Source organism: Zootoca vivipara, chromosome 17, assembly GCF_963506605.1.
Source record: "Zootoca vivipara chromosome 17, rZooViv1.1, whole genome shotgun sequence".
NCBI classification, from domain to species: Eukaryota; Metazoa; Chordata; class Lepidosauria; order Squamata; family Lacertidae; genus Zootoca; species Zootoca vivipara.
In genome coordinates this window covers 18,898,807-18,922,980 of record NC_083292.1, presented here as the reverse complement: position 1 = coordinate 18,922,980, position 24,174 = coordinate 18,898,807, and the positions used below count along the sequence as shown (strand labels likewise).

At 49.5% G+C, this 24,174-nt stretch overlaps 1 protein-coding gene across 1 annotated transcript; it reads right to left on the bottom strand.

Annotated features, from left to right (window-relative positions):
* Positions 1-3,410: 3,410 nt before the first annotated feature.
* NEFH (neurofilament heavy chain) lies at positions 3,411-24,174 on the bottom strand. The gene is made up of 4 exons (XM_035099223.2): positions 23,295-24,174; positions 12,111-12,310; positions 7,115-7,239; positions 3,411-5,881 (listed from the first exon to the last, which is right to left on the bottom strand). The coding sequence occupies exons 1-4, from the start codon at positions 24,172-24,174 to the stop codon at positions 4,189-4,191; spliced, it is 2,898 nt and encodes a 965-aa protein (XP_034955114.1). The 3' UTR covers positions 3,411-4,188.

The following is a 24,174-nucleotide window of genomic DNA, read 5'->3' as shown; positions in this document are numbered from 1 at the left end:
GCATTCAACCAAACATGCCTTGGATACCTTGAAGGTCTAAACTAGATGTTGGGAACCTTTGGTTCTCCGGATGTTGCTGGAACTACAGATGTTGCCGTTGGCCATGCTTGCTGGGACTATTGGAAGTCGTAGTTCAGCAACATCTGGAAGGCCAAAGGTTCCTTTCACCTGATACAAGAGGAACTAAAGACCATGCTTATTCTGGTGCAGACTTCAGCCCCCATGGGGTCACTGTTGGGCAAGCACACCTGTGTCAGATATGTCCTCTAGGGGTCCACTTCTGGCAGTTAACAGTGGAGGATTTGCCTAAAGCTTGGAAGCAAGTAGGGCCCCTGTACACTCAAAGCATTCTCTGTTGAGGGTTCCACTGCCGCAAGGGAAGCCGTCTATTCCTCAGGTGCAATAATTCACTTTTAGCTCAGTTTCCTCTTTGGCTCAGGGTGGTCCAGCTGTTTATACCAAGTAGGCTGCAAAAGTAACTCCACACAGAACTCTGCACACTGCCTTATCATGTGAAATGCGGGGAGCGACACCAAAATCTGACACATCCCACAGCCCTCAGACTGTCTTCCCAAAGCCAGGTTTTGAGAATGTGGCTCAAAGCTCTGGCAGGGTCCTGGAGCCTTCCCACCTCCTGCCCAAAGCTGAGAAAGTGCTAACTAGGCTTTGAGAAGGAGATAGGAAGACTCTGGGACGGGTCAGCAAGGCTTATATTTATTATCTCGTGTTTTTATATCGTGATTTTACGTTGTAACTGCCCTGAGACCGGGTATAGGGTGGTATACAAACAACAACAACCCCTACCCACTCAAGAAGCCTACTGAGTGACCTTGGGCCTGCCTAACCTACCTCACAGGGTTGTTGTGAGGTTTAAATGGGGAAGGGGAGAACCACAAGTCACCTTGAATTCCCTGGAGGTAAGATGGGCTAGAAATGGAAGCCCTGCAGCAATCTGACCCAGGCTACCTGCCTCCAGGCAGGCAGGCAGAGGGTGACACTGCCTGTCATTGGCTCTGGCCGTGCCTACTTTTGATCTTTCTGCTTTCTGACAGGCAGTGGCTCTCCAGGGTCTCGGGCAGAGGCGGGTCTCTCCCTGTCGCCTGATCCTTTTAGCTGGAGGGGCCAGGGGCTCTTCTGCATGCAAACCACCAGAGCCACTCAGTGAGACATGTTATGAAATGACATTGGCAGAGGGCACTTGCGCCCGGGAACAAGGAGAATGCTTTGCATCTCTCTCTCTCTCCTGATGACTCCTATGTATATCCAATTAACTTTCCTTTTTGATGTTTGGGGCAGGCAGGCAACCGGACAAAGATCTGTGCAAAGTCTCGCTCCTCCACATAGACGCTTGTCTGGCTTTTATTACTGCACTGATAAACACAGCTTGAATTCTCCAATCTGAGATGCATCTCATAACTGCTTTTGGGAAACCCCCAGCGAGGCTGATTCAAGTACACGAAGGATCGATGTAACATACACACCCCACCCCATGTGTGATTATCCCTGTATTTGGGGCTGGGAGGAGAATGAGACAAACAAAAGCTGATTCCAGGGCATTGTTGTTTTGTGAATGGGATTCAGTCACATACGAGCAAATTCACAGTACGCAATTAAGTGGGTTGGGTGCTCCTGTGCAACAAGATCTTTCCCTCCCCTCCCAAAGGCGGCAGACTTTTCGCAGCATAGAAAGTTGACAGGAATACGCACTGGGAAGTTGTACTGGACGCCCCGTCCCTGCAGACGAATAGTAACGAATGCTCAATTGTCTGCAGGTGTCATATAACTCCGCAAGCTGCAGATCAGGACAATTTCTCAGTCGGTGAGGAGTCTTAGAGTGAACGCAGGCAGCTTGCACACTTGTAAGATCTAGGACAGCCTTGAGCCAGGTGCAAAACAAGGGTGCGGGTTGCAGTGCCAAATCGAAAATACTGCTGCAAAGTGGGAAAGCCACTTGGGTATAGGCTGGACTTGTAGCAGAAGCACACCTGGGGCCAAACCAAAGGCGGGAAGGAAGATCCATTAAGAAGACCAGTGGATCCATTGGTTTTAAGTAGTACAGGTTGCTTATGAGGACATTAGGATGCTCATATATATTATATGAGCAAGCTTGGGAACCAGGTAATGTTAGGCAGGAAGCCGATAGACAGTGAGTTAATGCCAAGGGATACAGAGGAAGCTGCCTTATGCAGACCACTCAGCTCAGTTTTGTCTACTCTGACCGGCAGCAGGTCTTCAGAGTTTCAGGCAGGGGGCATTCTGCCAGGAGATGCTGGGGAATGAACCTGGGACCTTCTGCATGCACAGATGTTCTACATTGAGAATAATTTTTTTTTTTTAGCACTTAGAATTCAGCGCCACAGGACAGGGTTGTGGCCTGTAGCCTTCTGCATGAAAAGCAGGTGCTCTGCCATTGAATTTCAGGCCTTCCCTTAAGATGCAGGAATACAGGAAGCTGCTTTATACAGCAGCTGCCTTGGGACCTTCTGCATGCAAGCCAGTTGACCTCCCCATCCTGGAAGCCTTAGACTGGGATGAGCTGCCTAGGCAAGTGCATCTCAGTCCCTAATGCTCAGGGTTTCTAACAGCTTAGTTAAAGCAACAGAGGAAGTTGAGGTCAGAGAGCATTCGGTCCAGTATACCTCCCCTCCCACCCCCATCGTTCTGCCCAGACATGGAGGTCCAGCTCAGAGGGCCTTCTGGAGGTTCCCTCCCTGCGAGAAGCAAAGTTACAGGGAACCAGGCAGAGGGCCTTCTCGGTAGTGGCTCCCGCCCTGTGGAACGCCCTCCCACCAGATGTCAAAGGAAAAAACAACTCCCAGACTTTTAGAAGACATCTGAAGGCAGCCCTGTTTAGGGAAGCTTTTAATATCTGAAGGACTATTGTATTTTAATATTTTGTTGGAAGCCACCCAGAGTGGCTGGGGAAACCCAGCCGGATGGGTGGGGTATAAATTGTTGTTGTTGTTGTTGTTGTTGTTGTTACTCACTGAGCCCAGGATTTCACTCCGGCAACGACTCCCCAAGATCTTCGCCATTACTTCCTGATCCATTTCAGTGGTGATGCTAGGGACTGAACTGGGGACCTTCTGCATGAAAAGCAAATCGTTCACCACTGAGCTCCACCTGCCAAACCTTCCCTCTTGACACCCCAGAAAGGAGACCATGACACAAAGGAGATAGTCAGCTCTTTGTAAGCATTTTCATTTGCTTTTATTGCACAGAAGCAACTGGAAGTGAACGTTTGACTCGCTGTAGTGCACTTCTTTTTTCTGGTGGGTGGGTGAGTGTGTGCATGTGTGTGCATGGTTTTTTTAGTATATGTGCTGCCGAAGCGAGCACGCGCATGGTTTTTTTTAATGGGTTTTTTTTAATGACAAAGGGCACATCTAATACATCAAACCTAAGCCAGGCTCCTTCCCAGAAAACATCGGGAACCGTTGTTCTCCTGCAAAGGGATTCTGCTGAGAAATCCCTTTTCGGTATCCATGGTAAACTTGCATTTCCCAGGGTCCCTTAAAGAATGGAGGCGAGGAACCGAAGCAATGGAACCACTTTTGAAACCCATTTAGGTTTCCGGTATAAAACGCGCCCTGAATGACCTTCCTCCTGAGACCAGCTATTGGATGAAGCTCTCGACAGTGTGAAAATGAAGACAAGGCATTTTTTTTTTAGAAGATCATTTTGGAATTCTCTAGCCTACTGTACATCTCCCAAAGCATAAATCCCAGCTCTAACTGCATACATTCATTTATTGCATTCGACCCATCGTTGCCCATACTTGGAAATAAATGCACTTATTTGAAAAGGGAAGTCAAGTTTTGCTCTGGATATTCCCCTCCCCTCCCTCTCCCCGTTTCTTAAATAAATTCAAGTGTTTAAATGTGGCATTCTGCGTATATCACATTCTGCTATGGAAGCTATCATAACATTATTGAACCACCTTTTTTTTGGGGGGGTGGCGGCGGCGGCTCGGTTCATTGCTTATTTGGGGTGTCTTGTTTATTTTTCTTTCACATAAACATATTGCTAACATGAGCTCCACGCCTCGGCGAGTGAGCGAGAGTCACCACTCGCCTAAGCAGAAAAGGTCCAGCCTTGGAAAGGGCGAAAAGGGAGCCCGTCCTGAGGCAGGGAGGGCCCTTGAACAGCTCCTCCGACATCTGCCGGGTGCCTCCAGCTTCCGCCCTCTCACTTCTCGCTCTTCTTCGCTTTTTCCTCTGCCGCGGCCGCCGCCTCTGCGGCTTTGCTGTCTTTGGGGTCTGTGCTGGACGACTTCTCCACTTTCTCAGCTTTGGGCTTGGTGGCTTTGGCCGACTCCTTTGGCAGCTCGGCCTTGGGGGTCTCCTTGGCCTCCGCCTTGGCTGGTTCTTTGGGCTTGGTTTCAGCTTTGGGCTTCTCCTCTGGCTCCTTCTTGGGCTCCGCTTTCTCCTTCTTGGGTTCCTCTTTCTTCTCTTCCACCTTGGGTTTCTCTGCCTCCTTCTCGGCCGGCTTGCTCGGCTCCTTGGCCTTCGCTTCTTGGGCTGGAGCCTTTGGCTCCGACTCCTTCTTGCTGGCTTTCTCCGCTTCCTTCTCTGCCTCCGGCTTGGCCTTCGCTGCCGCTTTGGTGGGCTCCTTTTCCTTCACTTTATCCTCTGCCTTGGAAGGGGCCTCCTCCTTCTTCTCTGGGGCAGGTGGCTCCGGCTTGGAGGCTTTCTTCTGGTCTTCCTCCTTCCCCTTCTTCTCCTCCACCTTGGCTTCCTGTTTTGGCACATCCTTGGCCGGGCTCTCCTTCTTGGGCTCCTCTTCTTTCTTGCTCTCCTTCTTCTCCTCCTCTGCTTTTGGCTTCACCTGAGCTTTCTCCTCCTCTTTTGCAGGGGCCTTGGCCTCCTTCGCAGGTGGCTTGGCTGGTTCCTTCGGTGGCGGCTTCTCCTTCTCAGGTGACTTGGCCTTCGGTGGGGTCTTAGCTTTCTCTGGGGACTTCGCCTCCTCCTTCCCTGGAGATTTGGACTCCTCCTTTGTCGGGGTTGCCCCTTTCTCCGGAGATTTTGCTGCCGGAGACTTGACCTTATCTGGAGACTTGCTCTCCTCCTTGGTGGGAGATGGAGCTTTTGCCGGAGACTTGGCATCTTCTTTGGTAGGGGATGCGGGCTTTTCAGGAGATTTTGTTGCCTGAGCCTTGGCCTCTTCCTTTGTTGGAGACTTTGCTTGGCCTGGGGACTTAGGTTCCTCTTGCGTCGGGGAGGCAACCGCCGGAGACTTGGGAGCTGGAGACTTGGAAGCTGGAGATTTGGGAGCTGGAGACTTGGAAGCTGGAGATTTGGGAGCTGGAGACTTGGGAGCTGGAGATTTGGGGGCTGGAGACTTGGATGCTGGAGACTTGGGAGTTGGAGACTTGGATGCTGGAGATTTGGCATCATCCTTCACTGGCAACTGAATCTTGTCTGGAGATTTCACCTCTTTTTCTGTAGGTGTTGGTGCTTTTTCTGGAGCTTCTTCCACTGCTGGAGATTCCTTCTCTTTTGCCTCTCCCTCTTCTTCTTCTTCTTCTTCTTCTTCTTCCTCTTCACCACCCTCTCCTCCTTCAGATTCTCCCTGTTCTTCTTCCTCTTTTGCGTCTCCTTCTTCTTCCTCTCCTCCCTCCTCTCCTTCAGATTCTCCCTCCTCCTCCTCTTCCTTTTTCTCACCTCCCTCTTCCTCCGTGACTTCTTCAGTCACTTGAACTTCCTCGGTCTGCTCCTCCACAATCACCGTCTCCTTCTCGGACTTCTCCACCACTTTGATCTTCTCCTCGCTCTTGACCTTGATGTGGGTGGAAATGCTGGGGGCTTTGGGGAGGGCTTCAGGGAAAGGAAAGAGGCCCAGCCCAGCTCCCATGCGGCATTCCTCGCCTTCCAGGAGCTTCCTGTTTCCAAAAAAAAAAAAGGTGGGTGGGAGAAATCAAAGGAAGTCAGAGCCTGCTAAACCAATTGGCTGCGAGTACCAATCGCCATGCAGAAAACCAGGAGGGTGTACAAAAATGGCCACATCGACACTATACATTTATAGCGCTATGATATCACTTTAAACGGCCATGGCTTCCCCCAAAGGATTCTGGGTGCAGTAGTTCAGTAAGGGTGCTGAGAGTTGATAGGAGACCCCTATATTCCCTTCCCAGAGCTACAATTCCCAGAGTTCCCTGGCAAGGCAAGAGGGATTGATTGTTAAACCACTCTGAGCATTGTAGCTCTGGGAAGGGGAATAAGGGTCTCCTAACAACTCTCAGCACCCTTACTGAACTACTGCTCCCATAATCCTTTGGGGGAAGCCAAAGTGGTACCATAGCGCTTTGAGTGCGTGGTGTGAAGATGACCAGTATCTATTTGTTTTACTTTGGCTGGTGAATCATATTTATTCCCTTGGCCTCGTTGCCAGGAAAGTGCCTGGAAAATAATGGCTAGATCTATGTATCTATTTAGACATAGCTCTTGCCATTATTTTCCAGGCACTTTCCTGGCAACGAGGCCAAGGGAATAAATATGATTCACCAGCCAAAGTAAAACTCCACAGTTTTAATTAAAAACTCACCCAGGGAAGCAGGGTTAGTGGTCTCCTAGGGACCAGAAGCATGACTCATCTCAGCAAGAAGCTGCACCTTCAGTTGTGTGGGCCCAACTCTGTGGAACTCCCTCCCACTAGAAGTCAGGCATAGGTCATCTCCCTGCTGAGTTTCAGGTGCCTGATTAAAACCATTTCATTCCAGGAAGCTTTTGTGTCCTGAGTGCTCCTCTGATGTTTTAAAATATTTCAGGTGTTCTTCGTTTAAATTTCTGAGGTTGGAGGTTTCATTTATGTTTCAAATCTTGTACATTAAATAAAAAAAGTCATTGTATGCCGCTATGAGACCTAGATGGTGAAAAGCGGGGTATGCATTTTAAAACGAAATATTTTAAAAAAAATAAAATAAATAAATAAACACAAGGAAAGAGTGGGTTGTGGAGAAGTGGAATTGAAGGACCGAGGTGAAGAAAACAAGGCTGGACAGGCACAGCGATGAGTCTGTGCACGACAGCATGAAAGGAAACGATGCCGTGTCTGGAGGAGGAAGGGCTTACACGCCTGTGAGCCTTTCAGAGTAGGGATATGAAGCGACACCTACCTGTAAGCTGCAATCTCTATATCCAGAGCCATCTTGACATTCAGCAAGTCTTGGTATTCCCTCAGCTGGGCTGCCATCTCCCACTTGGTATTCCTCAGCTCATTGTCCAGCTGCGCGATGCTCTCCTATGAAAGAGAGGCAAGGAAGGGTGTGGGTCATCTTCAGAACGAGAGGCGGCCAATGAGTGAACCGCAGGGTCGAAGCTGGCCCTAGCATTAGGCAGAGTGTGAGGTGACTGGCGCTGAAGGGCCACATTGATGACCCAGTGTGGGGTAGTGGCCGGTCCAGGGTCATGGAGGAAAGGTCTATTACTGTATTTTTCTATGTATAACACGCCCCCGTGTATAAGACTATTTGGAGGGACTCAAATTTAAGAAAATGGGGGGAGATGGCCTAGAGTTGTTGAGTTTTTTTGGGGGGGGGCAATTGCCCAAGTTTGTTGAACTTTTTGGGAGGAGATGCAGAAAACCACTAACCCAACTGACAAACGCTCACGATTGCTCATGTTGCAGAAGCAAACAAACGTCTGCCCGCTCAGCAGCCATCAATTGCACACCCACAGTGGCAGCCAATCCAAAGCAGCCCTTGCAGCAGCCACCAATCACCCACCAAATCGTCACTGACAAGTTGCAGCTCACGGCTGCAAACACTCACCCACCCGCTCTATGCACTATCCGTGTGTAAGGGGGAGAAAGTACAGAGGAAGTAGCTCCTCCCCAAGCAGTGATGGAAGCGAGGGCTCTGAGGAGGCTAGTCAGGAAGTGGAGAGAGAGGCCCAGGGCTTCAGACGCATGGGAGAGCCCCGGCTACACAGAAGGGAGGAAAGAGGGGGGGGAGGGAGAAAAGGAAAGCATGGAGCGTAGACCCTTTCCTCCAGTTCCGGAATTACGCAGGAGAAAGAAAGGGAGGAGATTCACTGTCCCGAGACTCCTATGTTGGGGAAGATCACGTGGGGGGGGCAGTGCCGGATTCTGCATTGGAATGAGCAGACATGTTTTACACACCTGTCTCACTGTAAATAGACTGCACTTATAAAAACTGTTTAAAGACAAGCATGCGGAGCATCGTTACTCTGGAGTAGTCGCAAGAACCCCTGACACCGTGTATAAGATGGCCCCAGGTTTTTTTGCTTTTGTTTTTAACATTATTTTAGAGTTTAAAAACCTTGTCTTATACACGGAAAAGTACGATACTATTTTTGTAGCCACCAGCATCCTAGATCTGCCCAATCAGCATGAAGTTGTTTTGCTCTTTGTGCTGATGGGAGCCAATCAGAGTGAATGGAGGAAAGCCCCTGAGGATGGGCTCCTAGGGTCACTCTGGAGAAGGAGTGCAGGAAGAACACGGAGGAGGAGCTGCTCTTTATATTCCAAAGGTAAGCATTTAGGAACCCTGAAGGCACCAGGTTCCTCAGTTTCAGGAGAACAGTGTGCAAATACTCAAAAGGGATTCCTGGGCTTCTAGGTAAGGTAAAAAGGTAAAGGACCCCCGGACTTCTAATCCCTTCCACACACAGGTGCATCTGGCAATGGCATTATTCAATCTTTGTTCTATGCGGAAGACGCACCTCTCTATCTTAGCCTCTGATGTTTGAGATGTCTTATTTTTAGGACCCAACCTCTTCTTATGGTTGCAATTGGTTTTCAATGGTTTTTAATGGTATATTTTACATTGTGACCTGTTCGGCAGGTAGCTATTGTCAGCGCTTTCTTTCTTGAAAACAAACAAACGTTTTTTTTAGGGATGCTCTCATTTTGACTCAAGAAAATCACCATTTTATAGTTCAAATCAGGAAAAATAAATACTGTACAGTGGTACCTCGGGTTACGTACCTGATTCGTTTCGGGGTGCGGTACGTACAGGGCTGGTGCTAGGGGTTTTTTTTGCGCCCTAGGCAAGATCACCTTCTAGCCCCCATTAATAAAAAATAAAATAAAATAAAAAATAAAAATAAAAATAAAAATAGAAAATAGAAAAATAGAAAAATAGAAAAATAAAAAAATAAAAATAAAGTAGAAAAATAAAAATAAAATAAAAAACAGCTGAGAGGCACGGCGAGGTGGCCCCAGGTTTGCGCTCCCCGCACGCCTCCAGAGCTTCGCGCGGGGACCGCGAGCCTGGGGCCGCCTCCACTGCGCCTGTCAGCTGTGCCTGTCGAGCGGCTTCAGGCTGCTCTCCGGAGGCACGCACCCACGCATAGCAGCCTGAAGCCGCTCAACAGGTGACAGGTGCAGTGGAGGTGGCACCGGGGCGCAGCGGGCGGCGTCTGGCAGGCTGGCCAGCGCCCCCTCCATTTTGGTGCCCAAGGCAGCTGCCTAGTTTGCCTAAATGGAACGCGCCGGCCTTGGGTACATAACCCAAAAAGTACGTAACCCGAACAACCGCGAACCTGGAAGTAAATGCTTCTGGGTCTGCCGAATACATAACCCAAAAAGTACACAACCCGAAGCGTACTTAACCCGAGGTATGACTGTACATCAAATGGACAAAAGTACAAACATTCACAACATGTTTAGGTGTATGTGTCCCCCTGTGTCCCCCCCCCCAGAAAAAAAGCACTGGTTATCATTATCATCATATTACAATTGGAGTGTGTGCCTTTTCGACTAGGCTGTAATTGGTGTGTCTCAGGCCTCTACCAGCGGCAGTTAATGTCCACTGGGGCCGCTTGGGCAGAAGGCAGGGAGCCCAACACTAGGGGGCGCCAGAGCTGATGGCAGGCAGAGCCAACTAATTCTTAGTTTTGTCTCCGCCCTGCTCCTCCCTGCCAAGTTCTACAAGGGGCAACAATGAGATGATAGAGGAGGAAGCTGGCAGCCAGGGTCACTTCCCTGGACTCGTAAGTAAGAAGGAAGGCCTGTGGTGGGCTGGCTGAGGGCAGGCAGAGGTTGGTGGCACTTCTGACCAGCCTCTGATGTGTTCCAGTAACTAGCAAAGTAGATCCCAGAAGCCTGAAATCTGCCTGCATTTGATCTAGCCCAAACCCAAGCACTGTCAAGCCCCATTCAGTTCAATGGGAGGGCTATGCATGCACCGAAACTTGGACTGCATTCAGGTCAAAGATGTTCAAGTTGTAAGGGGAAGAAAGAGATTTCACTCTTAAATATTCCCCCCCCCTCTCGCTGTGTGTGTGTGTGTGTGTGTGATTATTAAGTATTTAAAGGTATTTAAAGATAGTTTTAAGCCAACCTTCACCACAAAAGTGATCCCAGTGCAGTAAAGGGATTGAAACCACAAATACCAATTACAAATAACAGAAAACCAGGGGCAGATTAAAAAAAAAAACTGTTCCAGAAGCACTAACAGCAACATGTCAACTATCAGTATCCTGTGGCAACCTGTGGTACTGAAACCTGCCACTTCTTGGGAGTGTGGTGTAGTGGTTAGAGTGTTGGACTAGGACCTGGGAGACCAGGGTCCACAAGGAAACTGACCAGGTGTCCTTGGGCCAGGTCAACCCTTCTCAGCCTGACCAACCTCACAGGACTGTTGTGAGTAGGGGGAAGAGCCCTATATACATCCCCTTCTGTTCCTTGGAGGAAAGGTGGGATACAAGTGCAATAAATCCAAACAAAAATAACAATAAGGAGATGTGCTCAGCAGTGCAAGGAGAGGCCGGTTTCCATTGGCTGCAGATCAGACACACAGGAATGTAGTATATTGAAGGGGCATGTCTATAAATGTGACATTTACAGCAAAGAACTGCTAAATGGTGCCAGTATTGTTAGGAAGCTTGCCCATTTGGGAGAAGGTCAGGTAGGGCTGTGCATACTGTATAGGCAAAATGCACTTCATGCCCTGGACCACTGCCTGAGACTAAAGCATTTGGCTTTCCATTCTCTTCTACAGCAGCCATATTCTAGCTTTTCGGTTTTTCCACATCAAAGAACCCGAGTCTCTTGCAAAGGGTTCTGGGAGCATATTCTAGGATCCGCAAGCTGTCCAGGTTAGGAGCATCAACAGAACACAACTCATAATAAGGTTGCTTTGAGGAGCGTTGTTTGTATGGTGTTTATCTGCATGTGTGTCTGGGGGGGGGGGGGTATCTTCAAGCCAACCAAACAAGGGACTCAGCTACATTAGTTTTTTTTTTTTTAAAAAAACAAACCACCAATGTTTTGAATGCATTATAAACATGCAACATGAGATGGCACCAGAGAGCAAATAAAAAATTCTATGCGATTTTTACATAGCTTTTTCTTCTTCTTTTTTAACGATTTCATTTCTAACTTTTTATAGTGCCCCCCCCCGTGTGTAGATCCACCTAAGTTCTGTGTTTTTTAAAAAATAGCTGTATGCCTTAGGTCTCATCTAGACTATAATGTCATGGCTTCCCCCAAAGAATCTTGGGAAGTGTCGTTTGTTAAGAGTGCGGAGAGTTGCTGGGAGGGGCCCCTATTCCACTCTCAGAGCAACAATTCCCAGAGTTCCCAGTGAAGAGGGATTCATTGTTAAATCGCTTGGGAAACTGTAGTTCTCAGAAGGAAACAGGGGACTCCTAAGGGTGCTAAGAGTTCTTAACAAACTACACCTACTGTAAGCCCTACTCAGAATAGATCCATTGAAATTATCAAACCAAAGTTACTCATGCCTATTAACTCCAACCGGTCTGCTCTGAGTAGGACTGTCATTGACTATCACCCTTTTTTCCCCTGCGGGGGGCAAAAGGAAAGATGGCACCCTCTTCAATCCACAGACAGATGTTGATAAGGGTGGTCGTTAGATCTTCCTTCAGTGCTGGCAGTGGGAGAAGTTTCAACACTTCTTTTCTTAAACATTCTTGTCTGTTTTCAGCCTAAGAGAGCTTGGCTTATCCTGGGCTACCCTTGGGTTATACAGCTAAGACTGGTGGATTTAATTCCAGGTGGTGAACCTAGATATCACTGGACTATGGCCCCATCCACAGTCCTGATGGGAAGCTGATGAGACCTGATATTTGAAGGGCACCTGGTTGGGGAAGTCTGTTATGGGCAGCTGCCATTGGGCCACACATTACCTGATAGGAGAGGACATCAACATGATGGCGGTCTTCGATGTCGGCCCTCTGCCTCTCCAGGGATTCCTTCGTCCCCTTGAGAGCTTCGAGCTCGGTGGTTTTGGAGTGCAGCTGATGGCGGTATTCGGAAATCTCCTCCTGTGCTGTACGGATGGCATCGGTATTCACCTTGGCCGCTTCTGACAGCTTGTCCAGCCTCACTGCAACGTGGAGAAGGGAAAGGAGAAACGGCATCTATCCAGTCGCAAAGCATGCCAAAATATATCGTCAAGGAAAGAGCGCCAAGTACAGGTAAATCCTACTCCATCCACAACAGTCTAAAACAGGGGTGGAGAACTCCAGTCCCAGGGGCCAAATGCGGCCCCCAGGGGCTTTCGATGAGGCCTTTGAGACTCTCCACATGCTGTGCCCCTTCCCATATGACAGACCTCAGTGACAGGCTCTCTGCTATCCCCTTAAAGATAAAAGTAAAGGGACCCCTGACCATGAGGTCCAGTCGTGACCGACTCTGGGGTTGCGGCGCTCATCTCGCGTTATTGGCCGAGGGAGCCGGTGTACAGCTTCCAGGTCATGTGGCAAGCATGACAAAGCCGCTTCTGGAGAACCAGAGCAGCACACGGAAACGCCGTTTACCTTCCCGCTGGAGCGGTACCTATTTATCTACTTGCACTTTGACGTGCTTTCAAACTGCTAGGTTGGCAGGAGCTGGGACTGAGCCACGGGAGCTCACCCTGTCATGGGGATTCGAACCGCTGACCTTCTGATCGGCAAGCCCTAGGCTCAGTGGTTTAACCCACAGTGCCACCCGCGTCCTAGCTATCCCCTAACTTAGTGATTTTGCCAGACTGGAATGTGCCCCTGAAATGTGATTGGATGAATTCATGGTCTGGAGGACTAATTCATCGAGGACCAAGCTATTCATTGAGGCTGGTAGACATGATGGCTGCGCTTTGCCTCCACGGTTGGAGGCAGGGCCGGATTTAGGTTTGATGAGGCCCTAAGCTACTGAAGGTAATGGGGCCCTTTATATGTCCAGCTGTGCTTCGTCAACAACAAATTGTCACTGTTTTTTTTTGGTGTTGAATATATGCTATATGGTAAATTGTGGACCTAATAGGTATCGAAAGCCATTTGCACATGTTGCCATGCAACCAATCTGTGCAGAATGTAGGCACCCTTTATGTAGAAATGAGAAAACCAGTGATATTTTAGGAAGTAGGCTAGCAGGCGGGGCTCATTACTTACATTATAGAAGCCTACACAACACAAAACACTGTTGCTGGATGTAGGTTTTATTTTATTTGTTTTTTATCTTATATTTTGGAAATGTACATCCAGGTTTTTTTCCTTTAATTTTTTTTTGGGGGGGGCAAGAGAGTGGGGCCCTAAGCTATAGCTTATTTAGTTTATACGTAAATCCAGCACTGGTTGGAGGGCAGTAATGCTACTGAACACCAGTTCCTGGAAACCACAGGAGGGGGAAAGGTTCTTGTTCTGGGGTCCTGCTTCTGGGCTTCCCATTGGGGTATCTGGGTGGCCACTGTGAGAACAGGATGCTGGATTAGATGGGCCACTTGTGTTCTTGTGAGCCTGCCTCCTACTTCCCTGGCTAGAGAGAGATGCCCGTAGAAAGCTCTGAATTGTACATGGCTTAAATGCAGCCTGGGACACGGGTGGCGCTGTGGTCTAAACCACAGAGCCTAGGGCTTGCCGATCAAAAGGTTGGCGGTTCAAATCCCTGCGATGGGGCGAGCTCCCGTTGCTCAGTCCCTGCTCCAGCCCATCTAGCAGTTCGAAAGCACGTCAAAGTGCAAGTAGATAAATAGGTACCACTCCGGCAGGAAGGTAAACGGCGTTTCTGTGCACTGCTCTGGTTTCACCTGAAGCGGCTTAGTCATGCTGGCCACATGACCTGGAAGCTGTCTGCAGACAAATGCCAGGTCCCTTGCCCTATAGAGCAAGATGAGCGCTGCAACCCAGAGTCGTCCGCGACTGGACCTAACGGTTAGGGGTCCCTTTACCTTTTAAATGTAGCCTACGGTACACAGGCGGCAGTGAAGCCTATTGCTCCACCCATTTTTTGCCACTGGCCACGTCCACCACTGCAATGCCGGCCCGCTTGCCCCAACCCCCTTCAGCTCTAGCTAGCCCTAGCTAGCACAGTTGCAGAGAGATGGGGGCAAGAAAGGAGGAAGGGATAATAATAGGCTTAAGACAATTCAGCTGCTTTGGCCAGCTCCTGATGGGAACCTCCAAGCCTCCATCACTTCACTTCCTGAGACGAAAGGACAGCCCAGCCCCCCTCTGCTGGGATCTGCAACATGATTCAGCATCATCATCTGGAACTAGGCAAGTTCCGGGGAGTGGGGGATGAACTGTGCATTATTAAAACATTCTTAATGGAGTTTTTTGTGTTGTTGTTTTTTAAAAAATACAATATACTGGTTTTGCACTCGTTTAAAGCTGTTCAGCTTTAAAAGTGGAATGAATCTTGCTCCCAATTGTATACATAGTATTGCCTCAATATGCACTCTTCACCAAAAAAAACCCCACAACTGATTTTTATGCTTCTTGCCTGTGTTTTGTATTATTTAAGCTGCTAGCTTGCTGTGTGTTTGCAGCATCGTAAGCTAAAAGGTATACAGCCTTGGCTATAAAGGAGGGTTTGGTCCTGATCACCCACTAGATTCAGCAGGGGTTTCATAGCTCCCAGATGCAAGAGGGAGGAGAGGGGAATTTGGATTTTCAGGTGGCATCCTGTGGAGGGATAATACTCCATGTTACTGCCTTGCCACATATGCAGGCAGATAGATGCAGAGAATGAATGTGACCCCCTTTCCCTCTCTGCTTTCCAGTCACCCGCGCTGCGATGATGGTGAAGGGTTTTTCCCTTTTAATTGGGGTCATTAATGATCTGCTAAAATTTAAAAAAGGCTCAACTTAAAAAACAGAACCCAAATCAGTTGAATGCTATTATTAAGTAGCTGTGAGCTCTTCTGACCTCTGCTCATACATCCTTTGTCTCTTTGAGAAGGGCGCCTGCTGCATTCACATATTGCTTACTGCAGCATCCTGAAAAACAAACCTTAATGTGTTGGTACTTCTGATCCTCCAGAGAGGATCAGCAGCAGTAAAGGTGGCAAATGGAATGGAGCCTAAACGAATGCTGTATTCTCCATGTTGCATAAATATGTATTTATTTCATTTTATTTTATTGCACTTTTTCTCAAAGGAGCTCAAGGTGGCGTGCATGGTATTCCCCCCCCCCATTTAATCCCCGCAAGAACCCTGTGGGTAGGATAAGTTGAGAGGCTGGGTGAGAATTTGAGCCCTGGCCTCCCAGGTCCTAAGTCTGGCACTATAACCACTGAACCACACTGCCTCTCTAATGTGTAGTCAACATATGGCTCTCCTCTGCAGAAGGCAGGATAGCAGCCTCTGATTTAGGAATATTTTTAAAGGGGTTGAAATAAATGCAGGATTCCTCCCCTCCCCCTCCCCCCCACCTGTGGCTGGGAAATAAGTCATGATTGCTCAGGGCAGCTCTGCATTCAAAGGCAGTTAACCTCTGAATACAGGTAGGAACATAAGAAACTGCTTAACTGAGCCCAACTGTTGGTCTGTCTATTTCAGTATTGTCTGCACTGACCGGCAGCAGCTCTCCAGGGCTTCAGACAGGAGTATTTTTCTAAAACCACTCGGGGGTGCCAGGGATTGAATCTGGGACCTTCTGCATGCAAAGCAGATGCTCTACAGCTGAGCTAGGACTGTTCCCCACTCAGCTATGACCGCCATATAGAATAAGCTTTTCCCAGGATCATTTCCAGCTAGGGGACTATAGAAAAATGATATGGGCAAGCAGTGGGTAGGAAGAGCAAAAAAAAAAAAAAAAGATGAGGTCGGTTAGAAAAAGACTGTGTGGTTTAAGTGATCTCAGAAATGAAGGGTGAGGAGAAGGAAACACCTGTGTGTTCATGGCCATAAATGGATGGATCCTGACCAATGGAAACTAACATAGACTAACAGATTTTCCTGCATCTTGAAAATAAGGCTGTGCTTTGTAGGATTGCAAGAAGTTTTGTAAGGAGAACTATATGAATTATTGTGAAAAAGGACTAAGAAGGAGTTTATTTAGGATTTGGATTTTATAGCAATAACTATTAAAATAAAATGCAAAACCAGAAAGAAAGTTAGAAAACCATTAATCGAGGTGGACAGAGGTCCTAGGCTGTGATAGTCAAAGGTTTGTTATATTGTATAAGATGGGATGTTATGTTTGGAAAACGTGTGCAAAAACCAATAAAAATTATATCTCTATGAAAATAAGGATGTGCTTAGAAGCTAGCTCTTGTGCCTGCCTCCCCAGAGCCCCATTTATGGAATGTGGGTGATGATGACCCACCTCGCAGGGTTAGTGTGCAGATGGATGCTAATACTGCAAAACACCTGGTCTTTTAAGAACTGCATAGGAATTATGATTTAAACAGTTGGTGCTGAGGAGGACACATCCTGGTTTGGTGGTGGTGGTGCTCAGTCTCTCCAAGCGAGGAGGAGGACCCGCCGTCTACAGAGATTGCTTTCTAGAGTGGCTGAACCAACCCCCTGCCCCACCTCCCTCTGACCCAGAGCACAGCCCATGCTGCTGCTTGAGATGCCAAAGGATGGAAAGAAAGAGAAGCTCCAAAACTTATAGACTGGCAAAATAAACTTCAGGAATTTGCCGAAATGGCACAGTTAACAAACAGTTTGAGAGGAAAGGTTAAAGAAGAATTTGTTTAAAAAAATGGGATAGATACAAGAAATATGTTAGAAAATACACTGAGAACAAAATTTCTATGATAGCGTTTGAGTAAAAAAGGGAAGAAAATTGCTTGGATTTGTAGAAAATGGGTTGTTTAAAGCAATAGGAATGTAAAACGATATGTAAAAATAGAGATAGCATGGATTGAATATACACTCTATGACAAAAGAGGAAAAAGTATGCTGATGGAGATAACAGGAAGTCCAAAGACAAGATATTTCTTTTTATTTTTTGTATTTGCATATATTTTTCTTAACTTCTTTTTCTTCTTCGTTCCCCCCCCCCTATCCTTCCCTTTCTTTGTTGGGAAAGGAGGGCTCGAGATATTGTATGAAAAATGTAACAAACAAATGTATATGTAAATAAGCATGTGGGGGAAAATGTACAGGTTTGGTGAAGGAAAATAAATAAATATTATTCCCAAAAAAGAGAGATGCTTCTTCAAACCACCTACATACACAACTGATCTCTTCATAGTAGGATCCGCAACAAAATTTTGCAGTGTCTCCCCACGCTTTGTTAAGAGCGCTCCTTTTCAGATTTCCAGCCTGCCCTACTCTAAAAGGCTCAAGCAAACCAGTTATTCTCTCCCCTACCCCTCTTTCTTGGTTTTCTGCCTGTTCCAATTGGCATTCATTATTCCGTAGTTCCTGGGGCTGCTGGTTTTGGCTGCTTGGTTGTGTGGGCTTTTTCAGGGGGGGGGCGGAGTCCCCTAATTTAATTTTCCTTCAAGTATTTTGTACTGCTGCAGACTTCAGGATTCACCAAAGCATGCTTATAAATCTTTCTCATTGGCCAATTTTGAGCTCAAATCCTGTCGGCACTCAACCACCTGAACTCAGTATTACAGGGAGCGCAAACAGCCTCAAAAGACAATGGTGTGTGTGTGTGTGTGTGTGAGGAGAGAGAGAGAGAGAGAGAGAGAGAGAGAGAGAGGAGAGAGAGAGAGAGAGAGAGAGAGAGAGAGACAGACTTCAAATCTCTCCCCTTCTTGGTGGAGAGACTGTATGGTGTCTGAGGAGTGACAGCCTTAGAAGACACAGATTAGCTGACAGTTGCCCTGACTGATCTACATCTGGGTGACCTTGGGCTAGTCACACTTTTCTGAAGTCTCTCAGCCTCACTCCCCTCACAGAGTGTTTGTTGTGGGGGAGGAAGGGAAAGGAGAATGTTAGCGGCTTTGAGACTCCTTCGGGTAGTGATAAAGCAGGATATCAAATCCAAACTCTTCTTCATCTTCAAAGCTCACACAACCCCACTCCAGACCTCCAGATAGGAGGCGCCCCTCTCAGAAAGGGAGAGCTGGTCTCAACAACCTCAACACATACTTTGCCAGATGGGCTGGCCTTGGTGATGTCTGGGCCTGCAGGCAGCCATTCTTGTTGGGGAAAGACCTACCTCTGCCATAGGGTTCTTTTGGGGGAGAGCATAGCAACTGTGGGATCAAGGACAGGAAGCCTGGTGCAGGGGGATTAGTTTACCATCAATCACTACTGCAGTTGTGCTGCCAAATTAGAACTTCTCTCAATCCCACCAGCATCTGAATCACGGCAGGTGGTTATCCACAAGAAAGCCCCTTCTGCGGCTGCTCCCATACAGTAGCTTTTCTTCCCAAGGAGAGGTTAGACTGGCTTCCTCATTGTTATATTTCCACTGTCAGCCTAAGACCTTCTTATTCAGACACGCCTTTGAAAACTAAAGTGCAGACAATGCTGATCACTAAGCCACGGTCAGAGAGCAATGTATATTAACTGCAGGTTCTAAATCTGTTCTGGTGTATTTTAATTATTGCTTTTAGCCGGTTTGTTATTATTTTTGTGTTTTTTAAAATGTTTTTAAAGGTTGCATTTTTTTTGTAAAAAGGCAAGATATGAATAGATTAAATAAACATAGCCATAATAACACCCCTCACAAACTCAATCTGTATACATGATCAAACAGTCCCCCCACCTGCATTTGGGGGACTTCATAACCCCTTTCCTTTCTTTTCCTTTCACTTTTTTTTTAAATCCTGCAAGCCATATATCTCCCCCACATTTGCCAATAACCTGCCTCTTGTATGTGGGTGATGTGACATTTTCACTTAGTGACCATCACTAACTACTCCATTGGGAAATTAAGGAAGTGACAATATGTTACGATGTCTGGATGGTTTCACCTAGAATAACCACAGGAGCCAAAATCAGTAGTGAAAATGAACTCAAAAAGCCCCTACAAATGACCATACTATGGGGCATTGGGGAGAAGAACCATCCTTTTAGCACCTCGTCTTGTGAGCAAAGGGGTGTGTGTGTGTTAAAATTGACCTGTCTGCATTGAGTGACCTTCAGGTGTCCATCTCAATTACTTTCCGTTGGTGGTTCTCTTTAGGCAGATCAGACTGCTTTTGCGGGGCTAACCTGACGATCTCATCTGAAGCCGCCTCTCAGTACAGGAACCTGCCTGACAGGACTATAATAGAGCCATTAGGTCACATCCCACTCACTGTTAAGCCTGTGCCATTTTCACAATGCAGGCATGCTGAAGAGCTGTCAAGCAACATACTGTCAAGGACTTGTGGGACAGATAATTCTAGAAGCTCTGTTTGTGTGTGTGTGTGTGTGTGTGTGTGTGTGTGTGTTGCAGTTTGCACCCCCATAGAAAAGGAAAGAGATGTGCTGCTTTTTGCACAATGAAAGTGCTATATGAAACATTTAGTTGAATAAATAATAATAACCTAGTGCCACCATATGCCAGGCTTTTCAATTTCTCACAATAACATAAACAGAGTTTGGCTGTTGGAGCAGGGAAATGACCCATCCAGTCCACTATCTTGTTCTCACAGCTGCCACCCAGATGCCTGTGGGAAAACCAGCTTAGATATTTGGCTCACATCCCTGCAGCTGCCCTCCTTTATGAAAGGAGGAGGGTAGGTAGAGCTGGTGGCTACCAAACAGGAATGGCTAAGGAAAGACAAGGGAGTTGGACACTGGGTGACTTAGTTAAAGCTGGACTGCAACAACAGCAGGGATTTTTCCAATCTGTAGGAAGTAAAGGTATGTCCCTCCTGCTAACTTCCCCTTACAATGCTAAGAATGAGGAGGTACATTTAGGGAGAAGTTATATGTGACTCCCCTCACCAATCCAAGGAATAAATTGTGGCATTGTGATGGGAGCCTCTCTCTCTCTCCACTAGTAGCACTCCGAGCCAGTCTTTGTGAGACTTTGTGCATGGTCTAAAGTGGTGCAGACTAGGACCTGGGGAGCCAGGGCTCAAATCGCCATTCAGCCATGGAACTTAGTGGGTGACCTTGGGCCAGTCACTGCCTCTCAGCCTAACCTACCTCACAGGGTTGTTGCAGGGATTAAATGAAGAGGGGGAGCACCAGGTACGGTGCCTTGAGCTCCTTGCGGGGAAACGGTGGGATATACCGTATATAATGCAACCAATCAATCGAACAGCGGGATCAGGACCCCCGCCGACAACGGCACAAAGGAGGAGGATCAGCACCGCGGACAGCGCCTGCCCCTGCCCCGCGCCTGTCAACGTGATAAAGCAAGCGTCCTGGGGAAAATGGCTGGATCAGGACCCTGGACAGCGTCATTCCACCACACCCTGGGGGCGCTGATTGCGGGTTAGCATGGCCAGGGGCGCATGGAGAGGAAAAGAGCGGCTAGGAGGTGGTAGAGACCGTGACTCGAACTGTCCAACTATCCGGCTGGTTCTGAGAACTTGCTTTTGCTGCAGTCCCTGAAATCGGCCCGTGCTTGGGAGTAGAAAGGGCTCCGTTTAGGGGGGAAAGGTCGTAGCAAAAAGGCTAAGCACCTGCTTTGCATGCAGAAGGTCCCAGGTTCTATCCTCGGCGTCTCCAGGTAGGGCTAGGAATGTCCCCATCCAGGAATCTCTGGGGTAGCAGTGTAGCCGTGAGCTACACGGACCAATGGTCTGACTCGGTGTAAAACAGCTTAGGTTCCCTCCCACGGTCCACCTAACTCATTGGGAGGCGCGAGCGCTTGCACGGACCGCCCGAACTGCATCCGATCCCGACGTTACCAGCCTTTCCGGGGCGTCCCTGCCCCGCCCCCACTTCAGCGCGCCTTTCTCGCTTCAATAGGTAGGTGTGTGGGTGGATCCCATGGGAACTGGGAAATGGCCAGAGGAGGAGGGGAAATGGGGCGGCGGGAGAGGATCGGGGCCCTGGGGAGGAGAGGAGAGGGGAGGGGCGGGGCTGTAAGAAGAAAAGTCAGACACCCTGCGCCAGCCTGGCAGCCGCCTCCGCCCCACAACCCCCCTCCCCGCGTGCAGCTGACTTTGGCTTCAAGTTACTGCAGGAGGCAGGACTGACTCAGCAGAGACTGCGGAGCGGCGCCACGTGCCCCTCTGCTCGGCCCCCAGACACAGCGTGCGTCCCCCCCCTCTCCAACCTCGTCCCACACATGGTTACCCCCACCATTTTCTCTCCCCACTCTCTGCAGCAAGGCGGATCGGCCCCTTTTTCTTAGGTACCTCCGCAGTACGGATAGGTCTGGTGACAGATTTCGTTCTCCTCCCGGAGGGGGGCGGGATATAGCCGCCTTTGCACCAAGGAGAGCCATGGATTCATCTTTTTTTCCCCTGTAGAAACTGCAGGACACCCTCCTCTATCCCCCCAAGAGTGACGGCGCAATACTGTACAGTACTTTCCTTCCACCGCTGTCCACAGTGCTGAATCAGTCTCCCTCTCTCCTCCCCTCCCTCTCGTATTGGTGCAATGGAGCAACGCGCCCACAGTCCAGCTATCCCCAAAGTTCACCACTGCCCCCTAAGCCCCTGAATGCATTCTCTCCCCGCCCGCCCGCCCCGGCCCTTTTGGAGTCTTCCTTCCCTCGCTATAGAATCTGGAAAGAGAGTCTTTCATCCACCTCCCAACTTCTTTAATAGACTATCCACCCCTTCCCTCAACATTTCTTCCCCTCCCAACGCATTTCCTAATCTTTTTCTATCTAAGCTAGCGTGCCTGACCTCCATGGCAGGACATCTCCCTCCAACACACTCCCAGCTCAGCAGCTGGCGTGGGGCGATGAACAGTGCCGCCCCCCCCCCGTCGCCCCTGCAGAATTATCTTGTCCACTGCATTGGCCTATGTTATGCAAGCAATTCTACGCGGTTCGTCTGCTTCACTTGGGGAGGGGGGGGAGTTAAGCTTTACCTGTAAGAGTGTTGCTATCATAGGTTTCCCAGTTGAAGCTATTTAGACGTACTGGGGGGCACTGAGATAAGGACACGCCCCCATTGCAACGCCTTCCTTTGCGTGGATACTTCTATGACAAGGTCTCCATTTTTGCAGAGTAATGGCTTATCAAGGGATGCCACTCCCCACCCTGGCACGCAGAGTACAATCCCCCCGGGAAAAAAATACATTTGGAGATTCCTCCGCTCCATGCGACTTGTTTCCCTCTTGTCTTGGGTTAGGAGCGCGATTTCAGGGATGGGGAGGGAGGCGAATGTGAGAGGGGGGAAGAGAGGAAGAAATAGAGGATTTCCCCGGTATGTTTGTGTGTGAAGTTTTCGCAGCCTGCCCTTGAATATCCCCAAGATGAAATGGCTCTTTATCCAAAAAGAAGAAAAATCAGCAGATAATTTTGCAAGCGCTCCTTTTCACAGCTAACAACGACCAATTATTTAATTTGCAATTATTGATGACATATTATTATGCTTGACTATAACGAGGCGGTACATTATTAATATAATAGCCAGAAAAATATAGTCCTGGAGAGGAATGAATCATATCTGGTTCTTTGCTCCCTACTATCTGAGGGCGGGGGAGAAAGGGGACCATTAATGAAACCCACCAGCCCCCATTCGCCGACCCTTCCCAACGAAGGCGCGCTCCCAGCTTTGAAACTTCCAAATAGTTGCGGGGGGCTGTATCCGCTCTTGGATTATGAAGTGCGGGGGACACCCCCTCCATTCCTAGCCGCTCCTTTGATGAAGCGGCTGCTAGGAGACAGCACTTTCTCCCTCTGCTGCCGCTGAGGTGGTTCTCCGGCACGCCTTCCTTCCTAACTGCAGGATGGTTCTCCGACCGACCCCCTTTAGACTAAGGTACCTCCCCACGCAGCCCTACTTCCCGGCCGGCTCTCGGGTGGCTCCCCGGCGTCCCCTTCCTTCTTCCTTCCTATTCTTGGGGCAGTTCCCGAGTGGCCGCCTCCTCCTCCCTTTCGACAAAGCTGCTGCCCCCGCCCAGGTTCCCCGACGGCCCTCTCCATGTCCCTGGAAGGGTTGCGGGTGGGGTGACCTCCCCCTCCCTCCTTTGGACAAAGCTGCCCCCCCCGCGCGCAGCTCTCTTATCCCACCGTCGGGGGGGGGGCTCCCTGACGCCCCCCCTCCTTTCCGGGATGGCCTGCCCCGTCTATAGTCTCACCTCGGAACCACTCCTCGGACTGGATGGAGCTCTTGACGGTGTGTCCCTCGAGCTGGGCGCGGATCTCCTTGAGCGCAGAGGTGACGTCGGAGCGGGCTGCGGCGTCGCGAGCCTCGACGGCCACCTGGAGGGCGCTGCTGCCTTGGATCTGGAGCAGCAGCTCGGCCACCTCGTCGTCGTGGCTGCGGCGCAGGAAAAGGCTCTCCTCGCGCAACGCCTGCAACTTCTTCTCCAGTTCGCCCTTGGCTAGCTGAGAGTCGTCGGCGTACTTGCCCAGCGCCCGGATGGCCGCCTCCACCTCCTCGCGCTGCCGGCTCTCGTCGTCCAGGCGCTGCTTGAGGTGCGCCAGATCCTCTTCGAGGTGCTCCTGCTCCAGCTGCAGCTGCCCCTTCTCGGCGCTCAGCACCACCAGCGTGCCGCGCATGTCGCGGATCTCGCGCTCGTACAGCTCCCCGATGGCTGAGCGTCCGGCCTGCTGCTGCCGCAGCGCCGCCGCCTCGGCCTCCAGCTGCCGGTTCTGCTCCTCTAGCGCCCGCACCTTGTCGATGTAGCCGGCGAAGCGGTCGTTGAGAGCCTGCAGCACCTCCTTCTCGTTGCGCCCGCGCAGGTCGCCGTTCAGCGACGACTCCAGGCTCTCAGTCGACGAGCCAAGCTGGCTCAAGACGCCCGCGGCCCCGGACGCCGACGACGCCCCCAGACGCCGGTAGCTGGAGACCGCCGAGCCCCGCGACCACGACTGCGAGTGGAAGCCGCTCGACGCCAGCGAGCCGCTGCCGCCTGCGGAGCGCGCGGCTGCCGTCGAGTAGCGCCCGCCGGCGAAGCCGGGCTCCTTGCGGTACGAGGGGCCGCTATAAAGCGTGTCCATGCCGTAGCTCATCAT

What these genes read in the sequence shown, in the direction of transcription:
- NEFH (XM_035099223.2), bottom strand. Translation starts at nt 24,174, where the DNA reads ATGATGAGCTACGGCATGGACACGCTTTATAGCGGCCCCTCGTACCGC. An exon ending in GTCCGAGGAGTGGTTCCGAG is followed by an intron (nt 12,311 to 23,294) that starts GTGAGACTATAG and finishes TCCACGTTGCAG; the next exon opens with TGAGGCTGGACAAGCTGTCA. An exon ending in TTGATGTCCTCTCCTATCAG is followed by an intron (nt 7,240 to 12,110) that starts GTAATGTGTGGC and finishes TCTCTTTCATAG; the next exon opens with GAGAGCATCGCGCAGCTGGA.